We start from the raw sequence: 12,466 nt of genomic DNA, 5'->3' as shown, positions 1-12,466 counted from the left end.
TACCTGTGTTGTTTTTTAAGTTGCCACAGTGGTATTTTTTTCTGCAAAGATGGAACATTGCTCCCCACTCTAGTAGTTGTTTTGTTTCCTAGTTGAACCAAAATGTTCATGTATCTAGTGGAGTCAGTGCTAATCCACAATACTGTTATTATTGCAAGATAATAAAGGCAATTCAGACAAGCAGCATCTTCTTCCAGATCCTACTGTTGAAGGGCTGAGAGTGCAGGAGCACCATGTGTGACGCGGCAGCTAAAAAAGCCAATGCAATTCTGGGCTGCATCAATAGGAGCATAGCATCTAGATCAAGGGAAGTAATAGTGCCACTGTATTCTGCTCTGGTCAGACCTCACCTGGAGTACTCTGTCCAGTTCTGGGCACCACAGTTCAAGAAGGACACTGACAAACTGGAGCGTGTCCAGAGGAGGGCAACCAAAATGGTCAAAGGCCTGGAAACGATGCCTTATGAGGAACGGCTAAGGGAGCTGGGCATGTTTAGCCTGGTTAAGGGGTGATATGATAGCCATGTTCAAATATATAAAAGGATGTCACATAGAGGAGGGAGAAAGGTTGTTTTCTGCTGCTCCAGAGAAGCGGACACGGAGCAATGGATCCAAACTACAAGAAAGAAGATTCCACCTAAACATTAGGAAGAACTTCCTGACAGTAAGAGCTGTTCGACAGTGGAATTTGCTGCCAAGGAGTGTGGTGGAGTCTCCTACTTTGGAGGTCTTTAAGCAGAGGCTTGACAACCATATGTCAGGAGTGCTCTGATGGTGTTTCCTGCTTGGCAGGGGGTTGGACTCGATGGCCCTTGTGGTCTATTCCAACTCTATGATTCTATGTTTGGTTTGTGTTCCTTTCACTTTTGTTTCCCATTAACATTTTTTTAAGCAGTCCCCACCCCCACCCTGTTCTTTAGCTCTGGATTGTCCCTTTGTTATTGCACGGTGACACTGGGACTACTAAATCCCAGAGGCTTGCAAGACAAATCCAGCAGTTTGGAAGAATGTGTGCGCATGTGTTGCATTAAGAAACCATTTTTTTCTTGCCTGAGACATTTGAGAAATTGTCACAAGGTGCCAATAAGCTTGGTACTCCTATTTAGCAAAATGAACAAATAATGGAGTTGTGTTTGTGTAGAGGCAGATGGAGAGAGGTTCTTGGGGGCTCTTGAACATTTGGCACATAAAGGAAGTGTATGAGGGCAATGACATGCTTTCAACAATTCCTGGAAGCTCAAGATAAAGTTCAGATTAGACGGCAAACCACCCAATGTGTTCACTCTGCTATTTGATGAACTATTTGGCATTTTGACAATACTTTTCTGTTTTCTTCTGGCCAACACAATATGCTCTCAAAGCAGGAATTAAACATGTTTGAATCCCTGAAGCAGTATTTATTTAATAACTTACTATATAAAAATAGATTAATAGGTAGGTAGCCATGTTGGTCTGCTGTAGTCAAAACAAAATAAAAAAATTCCTTCCAGTAGACCTTAGAGACCAACTAAGTTCGTTATTGGCATGAGCTTTCATGTGCATGCACACTTCAGAAGTTGTATCTGAAGAAATGTGCATGCACACAAAAGCTCATACCAATAACAAACTTAGTTGATCTCTAAGATGCTACTGGAAGGAATTTTTTTTATTTTATATAAAAACAGCCCATCTAAGAAGAGCAGAAGTGCAAGCCAAAGATAAGATGCATAAATATTAGCCCAGCCTAATCACTTATAGATCACAAGGAAAGTCAGAAGTTCTTGTGCAAATTAACTTCTATTCTGGTGCAAGAGGATTTGTCAAGACTGGACCTCATTCTGAAGAGTTATTGAACTTTTCTGCAAGGAAAACCAATTTCACTATCAAATTCTTGAAAAAACACTTGGGGTTTATTGATTTAAACTGCAAACAGTCGTTACAAAAGATTCTTTAAATAAACTCACACAAAGGAAGAAAGAAAAAAGGCAATGTAGTGAACAGTAATGGGAAAAATTACATTCAATGTGTTCTTTGTGCCAGTAAAGTTTACCTTAAATGAGGAAACACTCCATTCTTGGAATACAGAAATGCAAAGACAAACTGCATTTGGAATGTCTTTTGATAGGCACTTGAAACCAGAGGGTAGACTTTTTTTCCTTTAAGTACTTACAAAAAAGGAAGCAAGCAGTCTTCCATTTTATCGTCTCACAGCACAGCTTGTGCGTATACATTCTTGAGGCCAGAAGTGAAATCGTGACCCTACTGAAGTCATTGACGAAGCCTTCAATGACAGCAATGTGGCCAGAATTTCATCCCATCCAGGAAAGGCCTTGTTGGGGCATAGAGGCAAAGAAGCACATTAAACTCAATTTGCAGTCTGACACAAAAAGGGGAACGATCTAAAATAAATAATCCAAACACAGCTGTTGCATTTTTTTTAAATTAATTTTTCATTTTTTAAAAATAAAATAACCAAAAAAGTGTAAAGTTACAAAAAATGTCATTGTAGTATAATATATTAAACTGTGGGGAAGGGGGAAAGAAAAAGACTTCACAATCTTAAGATTAATATGGAAGATCATAATTTAAACATAAAAGAATATATTCTATGAATTCATCCAGATAAATATGAACAAAATTAACAAAAAAGCATAGGTTTCAGCAATAAATACGTTTTGATAAGTTAAATAAGCTTTATATTGTTGTGCAGTGACAAGCAAAATTTGCTCTCCAATTTCTGAAAAGTTATACAAAATTAAAAACCCAGGAAAATAAAAATAAAAAGCTTGGCGTGAGTGCTCTATGGATAGGTCTATTGTAATCTAGAGCAAAACCATTAAAGCTATGACTACTGGAACTTTGTTTACACAGAACTTGCATGTGTGGAATGAACACCGTTAGACACCCCCCCCCATTTTTTTTTGTTTCGCTTTTGAAGGTGTCACATGTACACACGGGGAACTTGTAGCACCAAAAGCAAGTCTTTCATTGTCCATCTGGCTTCCCTCTCCAGTCACCAAGTCCCATGCATGTGACAGCTACTGTCCATTCTCAGCTGTTCTTCTGGCTGACCTGAGTAGATTCAGGCAAGGTTAGTCTTTAAAAGGTGGTAAGGGTTGGATGTTAACAGGCGTCCACATGCCATATGTCTACAAAACACTGGCTAGAGAAAGGGGGCGGGGAAAGAAAGAAGATTCTGCATCATGGCCAGTGATAGGAGCTGCTGGTTCCGGATATTCCCTGCACATCTGGAAATGCACAGAGCTCTGTGGAGGCTGCTGGTGCCCTCTGCAGCTGGAGAGGTAATATAGTCACAGTGAACATGTTAAAAAAAGGCACTACATTTGTAAACGATTATCACTTTTTGCTGTAATTTTGGCACTTGTGGTTTCAGCCAGTGAGTGGACTTTAGGCAAGTGGACTATCTTTGCATTAACATCTAACCCAGAGATGTTAAGAAGATTTGGGGGTGGGGGCTGAGGTGGGAAGGAGAGAGATTACAAGCTTAAAATTGTAAGAAGAGAGGCTAGAAGAGGCCGAGAGGCAACACCAGGTTACTCGTCAGAGATGGAGAGTCTGCTGAAGATGGGGAGGCGTCTCGAGGTGTCCAGGATGGGCGAGTCAGAGCCGCTGTGGCTGCTGCTTGAGCTGCTCAGGTAGCCTTCCTGGTCGGAGAGAGAGTCCTGAGGACTTGGAGGCGAGTCAAACATGTTGGGGGACTCCGACATGGGTCTGAGGAGAAAAGCAGTGGGCGAACCCCCACCAGGCATCTGCACCCCCATGCTGGGAGCAAAGAGATTGGTCAGCTCCTGGCTGGAGAAGGTGAAGGGGTTGCTGGCACAGTCAGGCAGAGTAGGAGAGCCCAGGAGGTCGTCAGCACTCATGATGGGCGGAGGGGTTATGGAAGTAGGGCTGTCCAGCAGCCCGTTGGCAGCAATGGCACTTGGGAAGCCTGCGAAGCTGAAGCTGTGCTGGAGGCGGGGTCTGTCGGCCATGGCAGGATCTCGGCCGCTGGCTACAGCGCGGCGCTCCTCAGCGTTGTGGATGAAATGGCAGCGAGGCCCGTAAGGGCAGAAGCCAATGGTGTGGAAAGTGCGGCAGAGCTCCGTCTTGTACTTGGGGTGGCGGGTCAGGCTTCGCAGCTCGTGGATGCCGTGGGCGAACTGGCACTTGTCTCCGTATTTGCAGGCCCCGTTCTCCTCGAAGGGGCGGCATAGCTCCGTCTTGTAGCGACTCGAGTTGACTTGTCCGCCAGGCTGCTTCTGCTGCAGTAAGCGCTCGCCACCTTCAGAGAAGGAGCGGTCCCGAAAGCGATTCTCCCTGGGCCCGAGAGTTGGGGCTGGCTCCCCCTTGAGGCTGCTGAGAAGATGGGCCTGGTGGAACTTGGAGTTGGGCAAGGTGACTGAGTGCCTCCTGGGGAAACCCCCGCCAGCTGGGGTTCCCACTGCCTTTCTGTCCAAGAGACACCCTCCGACACCAGAAGGGCTGTAGTTCAGCATCTTGTTACTCTATAGCAGGGGGAAAAGGAGAGGCCAGTCAACAACCCAACTTCCTCAAGAACCTTTCAGCAAGATGCAGCCTAAAACCTGGCATCTATACCTCCCTCCCAGTTTCTTTATGTGCATAATAGGCTCTCCCAAAGCCCCCAGACTCTGTTCTGCACCACAGGTTGGGTCAAGGAAAATGAAAGGCACAATCTAAAAGATGAGCCTCTTTCTATCAGGGAACAGCTATACAGTATGTCAAAATACTTCCAAAGCGACACAGTAAACAATGCTGCTATACAACAGCTTTTGCTTCAGGTTCATTTGTTCCATCCAAGCATAATGCCACAATGAAATACATGTTGTTTCACTGCCCTAGGCAAAGGCCTATCCAACTATTCCTTAAGCAGCCACATCCCCCAAGCATGTTCCTTTCCGAGCTAGGCATGGATTCAATACTTACACTATGAAATTTATGCCTTAAAGGCCTAACCTTGTTACTCCCAAATTTCTGAGCACGTTCTTCAACCCCTACTCCCATGCCCCTTCCAGTATGAAAGGATGGAGGAGGAGGAGGAGGGAGAGAAGTGAATACAGGCAAACAAATAAATAATAATAATAATAATAATAATAATAATAATAATAATAATAATAATAATAATAATAATATTGCTATATACAACACATCCCACTGTGGAGTAAAAAAAAAATCTGTGGTGGGGGAAGTGTGTAAGACTCAAGTTGAAAAGAGGCGTGAGACTTTGGGAAACATGCTAGTTACTAATCTAAATTAATCCCATCCCTCTTGCTCCACCTCCTGCACAGGAATTGCATTTCATGTGATCCATGGCAAAATTCACCCATAACCGCAAGAGGATTCCTTTGCAATTAGCCATTTGGCAGCAAAGAAGAGTCTGCAGCTTCAGTTTTAAACTGCTTGAAAGCATCAAGGAAGGAGACATGCTTGGTAAAAGGCAAGACTCGGTCAGGTTTATGTTTACTCTATGAGACTTTTTTTTTAAAGTCATTGTTGTGCATCCATATTCAACACACTTAATGCAAAGTGGAAAACCAACACCCAGGTTTGCTCCGTTTTGGAAGTTATGAGGGGTCCATGAAAAAGCACAATCAGCTGTGCAACTTCAGAATTTAAACTACTAGTTCCAATGTGACATTGTTCTCAATGAAGTAGTGCTTTGCAACCTAGTTATAGTTGTTAACTTTCCCACAACACTGATCTCACCCACCAGCAAGTTCTTCTCCAACTTGGTTATAAACGTAGGAGAAATGCATACAGGCAAAGACTTCGGGTATGCAAAGATAAGGCCGCTTGAAAGAGAAAAACGCAGCCGCGTGAGTGGAATGATAGATAAGCCTGGTAAACTGCTGGCTGTAAGAAGCAGCAAACTGCAGAACTAGAGGCGGGAAGGGCCGGTGACTTGCCTGCAAACGTTCTTTTGCAAAAGCCCCAGTTCCACATCTCCATCCTGTCGCGCGCGCACACACCCGATTTTCTCCTTTCCAACCAAGGAGAAGCCAGTAGACGTGAAAAACAGCAACAGATCCCACTTGCGGGGGAAAGTGGCCACAGCCATCTTTCCCCACCCCGAGTAAGCAATTAGACGTGCGGCTGAGCAAGTCATTGCAAGCAAGAAACTTTCCAAGACACGCGTTAAGAGTTCCAGTGAACCCCGGAGGTTGGTTTTGCTATCTGAAATGCAATAGGGACCTTCGGCTCCCTATGCACAAGTTGCTAAAATTTCACATTCCACAACATGAGCAAAAGTCTAAACTGAACCACGGCACGCCTTAGTTCAAAGTACTGCACAGAATCTAGGATGAAGGGCAACTCCCACAGGAAAAGGGGCTGCCGTCTTAAACACACTTTCTGATTCACGAAAATAAGAGGGCCAGTCACTTCTGTACGCGTTAAAAACAAGCTTTCATACATTTGAATGGCTTTCAATCTTCAGTAAGGAATAAGGACCAGCCGTTGTAAACTTGAGCCAAAAAGCAAGAGGGCAAACTGCATGGCAACCATTTCGGAATGCAATCCCAGCAAGTCACTGAAAACATCTAACAAGTTTCTTCGAGAAGGCACCCAAATTTGAAACTCTTGAAAAAACGGAACAAAAACAGAACAAGAGTCCAACAAAGTCAAAAACACGGGAAGAGAAGAAGGCTAGTTTGTGACAGTACCCTAAACAGCATTTTACTAGATTTGGCACAATAACCTACCTTAACTTCTTCCTAGGCAAATCTCCCTAACAAAGCAATCTAAAGTATGCCTACTTAGAAGTAAGCCCAATTAAGTTTAATGAAGCTTACCCCCAGGTAAGCGTGCTCAGAATTGCAGCCTAAATAACTTCCAAGGCTCCAGACCAACTCCCAAACAAAACTTTGCGTTGCTTAAAAACACGCAACACCCAGCAAAACTTTAGGCTCCTTAAACGCTGAATACTGGAGCAAAAACGGGACGGGACGGGGGGGGCTGGTGACAGATGCAGAGTGAGAGACCATTCCCTTAAGAAGTTTTAAGAGATAATAGGGGCTACAACTTACTTTGCATAAAACTTCACTCAGCTCGAAGATGGTTGGAGACACGAGGGCTGTAGACATCTTCAGCTACCAAAAGGAGGGGCGAAGACGTGGAATAAGTATATTAGAATAGAAAAATAAAATGAATCACAGTGTTGTAAGGCACAGCCTCCAGTTTCCCTGGGTACTCCTCTAGCCCCCTCCAGCTCCAGCAATTCTCCCTTCTCTCTCCTTCCAGAAGAGTTTTGCGTAAAGCTCAATTTATAAAGTTTCAGACCTTACCCCGTGGGAGGAGCTCCAAATTCATTTAAATGAGGAAGAAGGCGGAGGGAAGATGACTGACGTAGAGTCTGAATCACCCATGCGGTCAAACCTATAAAAACTTTCAAGGAGGGCGAAAAACTTTCAAGAAGGGCGAAAAGGGGGAGGAGGGTCTTTTTAAAGGCGATCTCTGTTATTTTTAAAAGGGGGATTTTTTTTTTAGAAGTACAGTGTTTGTGCAAGTTACCTCTAATTAGAAAACGGGGGGAGGACTCGATAAGACTCTTTTGTCAGGACTTGAATGCAACATGTGACGCTATTCACTTCAACCACTCCGGCCTGCCCTCCCTTCTCCTTCCTTAAAGGCGGGATCAAACTGTTTCCTTGCAAAATTTCCTTGCTCTCAGCCCCGTTTCTTTTTGTCTTTCTTTGAAGCAGCTTTCTGGGGCGCTGTTACAGTGCCCGTCTTCGCGATTTCATTTCCTCCATGTTGTTTAGAGGGAAACAAAAGCAAAAACTTGGGAGTCAACTTTAGACTTTCTTTTCACACCGAGCGCGCACAAGTAAAGGGAAGTATATTTGATGTCTCGGGCAGTTGAAACCTTATGACTACGTTACTCGGAAGGAAATCAAAGTGAACTCGAGCTGGGTTCACTTGTGTGTGAGCTGAGTAGGGCAAGGCTGTGTGAGCTTAGGCACATTTACTTGGAAGTAAGTTCTGTTAAAATTAAAAAAAAGGATTGGCTTCCGCATAAGCGTGCGTAAGGCTGGAGTCTAAAATTAAGAACTTGCAAAAGTTGTTCCTCGCGGAGAATGAATTTAAAACTAAGGAATCAGTAAGGGACAGGGAGTGCGCGCCCTTCTTTTTACAACACTGAATTTAGAATAGCGAATTAGTGGTATTTGCTCAGCTCAGAGATTTCTGTTCAACAGAATCCTCGTTTTTGTTCTTTTTACAGACCCGATTGCGGTAGTTTTCAGCTACTGATTTGGATCCCAACACTGGCGAATTGTTTCTGCAAGGGCGACCGGCTTTTTAGAAAGGTCTTATAAAAGGCTCTTTCTCTGTCTTGCACGCTTGAGAAACTACAAATTGGGGGAGGGGATGTTTTGAACGACGAGCTTTCTACAGTGGTACCGCTTTCATCTTTCTGCCTTTGTTCCCGCCCCCATTTCTTTTAATTATTTAGCAGATGGTTTCCCAATTCACTCAAATGCTAGTGCCCTCCGCTTTTTTTCTTTTGGCGGGATTCCGCTTAGGAGAAAGGCACATGCATTGGAACGTGACTCTCAGCCGAACTCTACGATTTGCATCTGGGAAGGAAAGGCGATTAAAGTTTAAATCAGTTCTCTCGCTGCCCTTAAGTTGTGGAACAGAAGGTTAGAGTGAAGTGGAAATACCACTATTTCCTCCCCCCCCCCTTTCTATTTCCATGTGCTCATGTTACAGCAAAGGGTCACCCACACAAGCCCTCAGATGTTTATGGCACCACAGTTCAAAATGCAGGGGCTGTTATGAAAGAGCGCGCCTCCAGTGCATTTTCCACTGCGGCGCAACGAGGCCACTTGCTCTCGGAGCCAGGCTTTGCAGATCTCTCTCCCCCGTTTTCCTTCCTCTTTTCTCCCCCCTCCCCCAACCTCCCCGGGAACATTTGAAGCTGCTTATATTGTACGGGCTGTAGCTGCGATTTCCAACTCCGAAGAGCCTTCCAGTTTGGGCAGGCTCGCAGCTGCCTGCTTTGATTGAAATTGATTGCCTCCATTTTTAACAGCGCCCTGCTGCTGCCTCCGCCGCCTTTGCATTTTTACAAGCTGAGTCGCTTCGTGTTGACTCGCAGTCCCTCCCTCCCTCCCTGCGTTACTCCTTTTTTCCGTTTTGTGGAAAACTGGCAAGACTCTGCTGTAGGAAATAACCCGCGCTCGCTCTCACTTAAATAACTCGAAACGTGTTACTAGTTAGCAAGAGGATGTTTGCTCATTTTGGCGTTTGCGCGCTGCCCCGCTTCTCCCAAGGGAAACGGGACTCTTTCCGAAACTTTTGCTCCCTCCCTCCCAATAACACCCAGTTGTCAGATGACAAGGCGGGAAGGAGGAAGAAACTGTGTGGGTGGCGTGAACAATGGCCATTGCTGCAGGGCTACCACCTTTCACCCCCGCGCTTTAAGCTTTTTGTCCGGGAAATCTCGCAAGCGATGGAAACTGCTCGAATGGGGAGGGAAGGAGGCGAGCCGAGAAGGACGCGGAAGTGGCTCCTCCCTTTTGGGGAGCGCAATGGCAAGCTCCTCCTCGCCATGGCCGCCTCCGGAAGTGCGGAGAGGCCCGAGAGGCGGAAGGAGCTTAACACGTGTGGCGCGTAAAATCCCGAAAAGGAGCAGCCGTTCCCGCGCCTGCAGCTTGAATGTAAAGCCTACGTGATCATAGAATCATACAGTTGGAAAGGGAGCCCGAAGGGACATCTAGTCTGAAATATACTCGGAGTCGAGCGTGGATTTCATGCTCTTTATTCAGCTCATAGTGGCTTTATATACATATCTTTATATACATATATACATGTATATATCTGCTTTATATACATTATTTACACAATAGGCTGCACGTGATTAGCTAATTCTGGGATTCTCCTGTAGGCCAAGCAGGTTGTGGATTCACTTCCACCTGGAGCTGGATTGGGTGGCTCCTGTGGACCAATCATACTGCTGCATTGTTCTAGGATCAATCAGACTGCTGCATTTTGGATCCTATTGTTCTAGGACCAATCAGACTGCTGCATTTTGTTTCCTATTCAATTCAGTACACAACATAGTCCAACCCAGGAAACTCAAACTAAAGAATCCATTCATGACAGATGGCCGCTCAACTCTGTTTTACAAACTTGCGCTCAAACCTTAAAACAAAAACTTTACTCAGAAGTAAATCGGAATGAATGCTATGGATTTTCCTTGTGAGTTAGCTCTGGCTTGCAAAATGTGCTAAACTTCCAAGAGGCCTCAGCTGTGGTAATGGTACAGATTTGAAATTAAGCAAATAGGGATTCCAACAAATGTGCCTCAGTCAAATTCTACACACCGCAACATCTCCCTGCCTCCTCAGTTTATTTTTGCAATTGTTTGTGGTCCCTCACAAGGCTCTTCCTTGGATGCTTCATATTTTCTTGTGGCCCCCATAGGATAAGTATTGGGGGGAGGGGCTCCCATACTCATAGCTTGGCTAAATTAATGCTGTATAATCACAATACAGTGGTACCTTGGTACTCGGAACGGCTTGGCTCTGGAACAAATCGGCTCCCAAATGCAGCAAACCCGGAAGTACCGTATTTTTTGCTCTATAACACGCACTCAACCATAATACGCACGTAGTTTTTAGAGGAGGAAAATCCGTAGGCATGCCACCCGTAGGCATTCCCTCCATAACACGCACAGACATTTCCCCTTACTTTCTAGGAGGAAAAAAGTGAGTGTTATGGTGCAAAAAATACGGTAAGTGTTCTGGTTTGCAAACGTTTTTCAGAAGTCAAGCATCCGATGCAGCTTCCACGGCTTCTGATTTAGTGCAGGAAGCTCCTGCAACCACTTGGAAGCCATGTCTTGGTTTTCAAATGGTTTTGGGAGTCAAATGGACTCCTGGAACAGATTAAGTTCTAAGGAACATAGATGCTACTGTTTATACGTAAACCACAGATGGAGAAACTCTGGCCCTCTAGATGTTGGATTACAATTCCCATCATCCCTGATCATTGAACTTGTTGGCTGGGGCTGATGGGAGTTGTAGTCTAACAACATCTAACAGGCCTCTGGTTAACCATCTGACATAACCAGTTACTTATGTGAACACAACTGGAGGACACACTCAGCCTTGCACGTTTCTGAAGTGTGCTCACAGTCTCCTTCCACCTGCACTACAACCATAGTGGCATTTGGTTAGCCACACTGAGAACAGGATACTGGGCTAGATGGGCCATTGGCCTGACCCAGCAGGCTCCTTTTATGTTCTTATGCCAACTCATGTGAACTGGCATTGGCACGGCACTGCTTACAAGTGTAGACAGCCAACATGAGTCACTTTTTGTATACGTATATTCATTGTTGCCTGTGCTACTTCGGAAACACAGCTTGAAACTCATCTTCCCTTTCCCTTAACCTCGCTGATCAGCCAAAGATAACCAAAATATGAGAGAGCAAAGAATGTGAGCAACGCACGTTTCCTGTATTTAAAGAGACAACCAGTTTTCTTCTTTTTTTTTTAAAGCTGCTGTATTCTGTTGCTGAAAGTGAGAGTAAATGGAACAACTGGAGCAGGTTCTCTTCTGCCACTGTGGTGTGGTGGTTAAGAGCGGTAAACTCGTAATCTGGTGAACCGGGTTCGCTTCTCCGCTCCTCCACATGCAGCTGCTGGGTGACCTTGGGCTAGTCACACTTCTCTGAAGTCTCTCAGCCTCACTCACCTCACAGAGTGTTTGTTGTGGGAGAGGAAGGGAAAGGAGAATGTTAGCCGCTTTGAGACTCCTTATAGGGAGTGAAAGGCGGGATATCAAATCCAAACTCTTCTTCTTCTTCTTTTGTGGCCCTGTGCCCCATGCTTGTTCTTGGGCTCAGAACCTTTTTAATATATAATTATAAGCTATTTTAATCATTAGTTTAGAGCTGTCGTTGCAGGGACTTTCCAGCAGTTGCTAAATTCAAAGGAGGAAGCTGGAACAGATAATTACTTCACTAAAACGATTTGAGCCTAGGTTTTTATTGGCCTATCTCTGCCTGTCAAGATCAGTTTAGAATAAGAGGGCAGGGCAACAAAAAAAGGCAAAGCTGCTTGCTGGCAAAGCTCCCAGAGCCTTGCATCTAGGATGTCTCAGGTTCTTTGCCTTAGGTCTCCAGTTAAAATGATATATAGTGGTACCTCAGGTTAAGAATTTAATTCGTTCTGGAGGTCTGTTCTTAACCTGAAACTATTCTTAACCTGAGGTACCACTTTAGCTAATGGGGCCTCCTGCTGCCACCGCCGCATGATTTCTGTTCTCATCCTGAAGCAAAGTTCTTAACCCGAGGTACTATTTCTGGGTTAGCGGAGTCTGTAACCTGAAGCGTCTGTAACCCAAGGTACCACTGTAAAGTAGCAGAAGATTTGAAAAGGCCTCTGCCTGGACTCTGAGGAGATAATAAACTAGATGGACAGATTACCTGACCCAGGTATAATGTGGCTAACTAAATC

At 44.8% G+C, this 12,466-nt stretch overlaps 1 protein-coding gene and 1 long non-coding RNA gene across 2 annotated transcripts in view; one reads left to right on the top strand and one right to left on the bottom strand.

The window, feature by feature from the left end:
* Positions 1-1,866: 1,866 nt before the first annotated feature.
* On the bottom strand, positions 1,867-7,887 carry ZFP36L1 (ZFP36 ring finger protein like 1). Its single transcript, XM_083459392.1, has 2 exons — positions 7,025-7,887; positions 1,867-4,486 (listed from the first exon to the last, which is right to left on the bottom strand). The coding sequence occupies exons 1-2, from the start codon at positions 7,079-7,081 to the stop codon at positions 3,533-3,535; spliced, it is 1,011 nt and encodes a 336-aa protein (XP_083315518.1). The 5' UTR covers positions 7,082-7,887; the 3' UTR covers positions 1,867-3,532.
* The window catches only part of LOC310686241, a 15,017-nt gene continuing 10,402 nt past the window's right edge, over positions 7,852-12,466 (top strand). Inside the window, exon 1 of the long non-coding RNA XR_014515784.1 lies at positions 7,852-7,972. This is a non-coding gene — a long non-coding RNA (uncharacterized lncRNA). The remainder of the gene's footprint in view (positions 7,973-12,466) is intronic.

Source organism: Podarcis liolepis (assembly GCF_965112155.1).
Source record: "Podarcis liolepis genome assembly, chromosome: 1".
Classification (NCBI taxonomy): Eukaryota; Metazoa; Chordata; class Lepidosauria; order Squamata; family Lacertidae; genus Podarcis; species Podarcis liolepis.
Note: the sequence above shows the minus strand (reverse complement) of the source record. Positions and strands in the feature narration are given on the sequence as shown.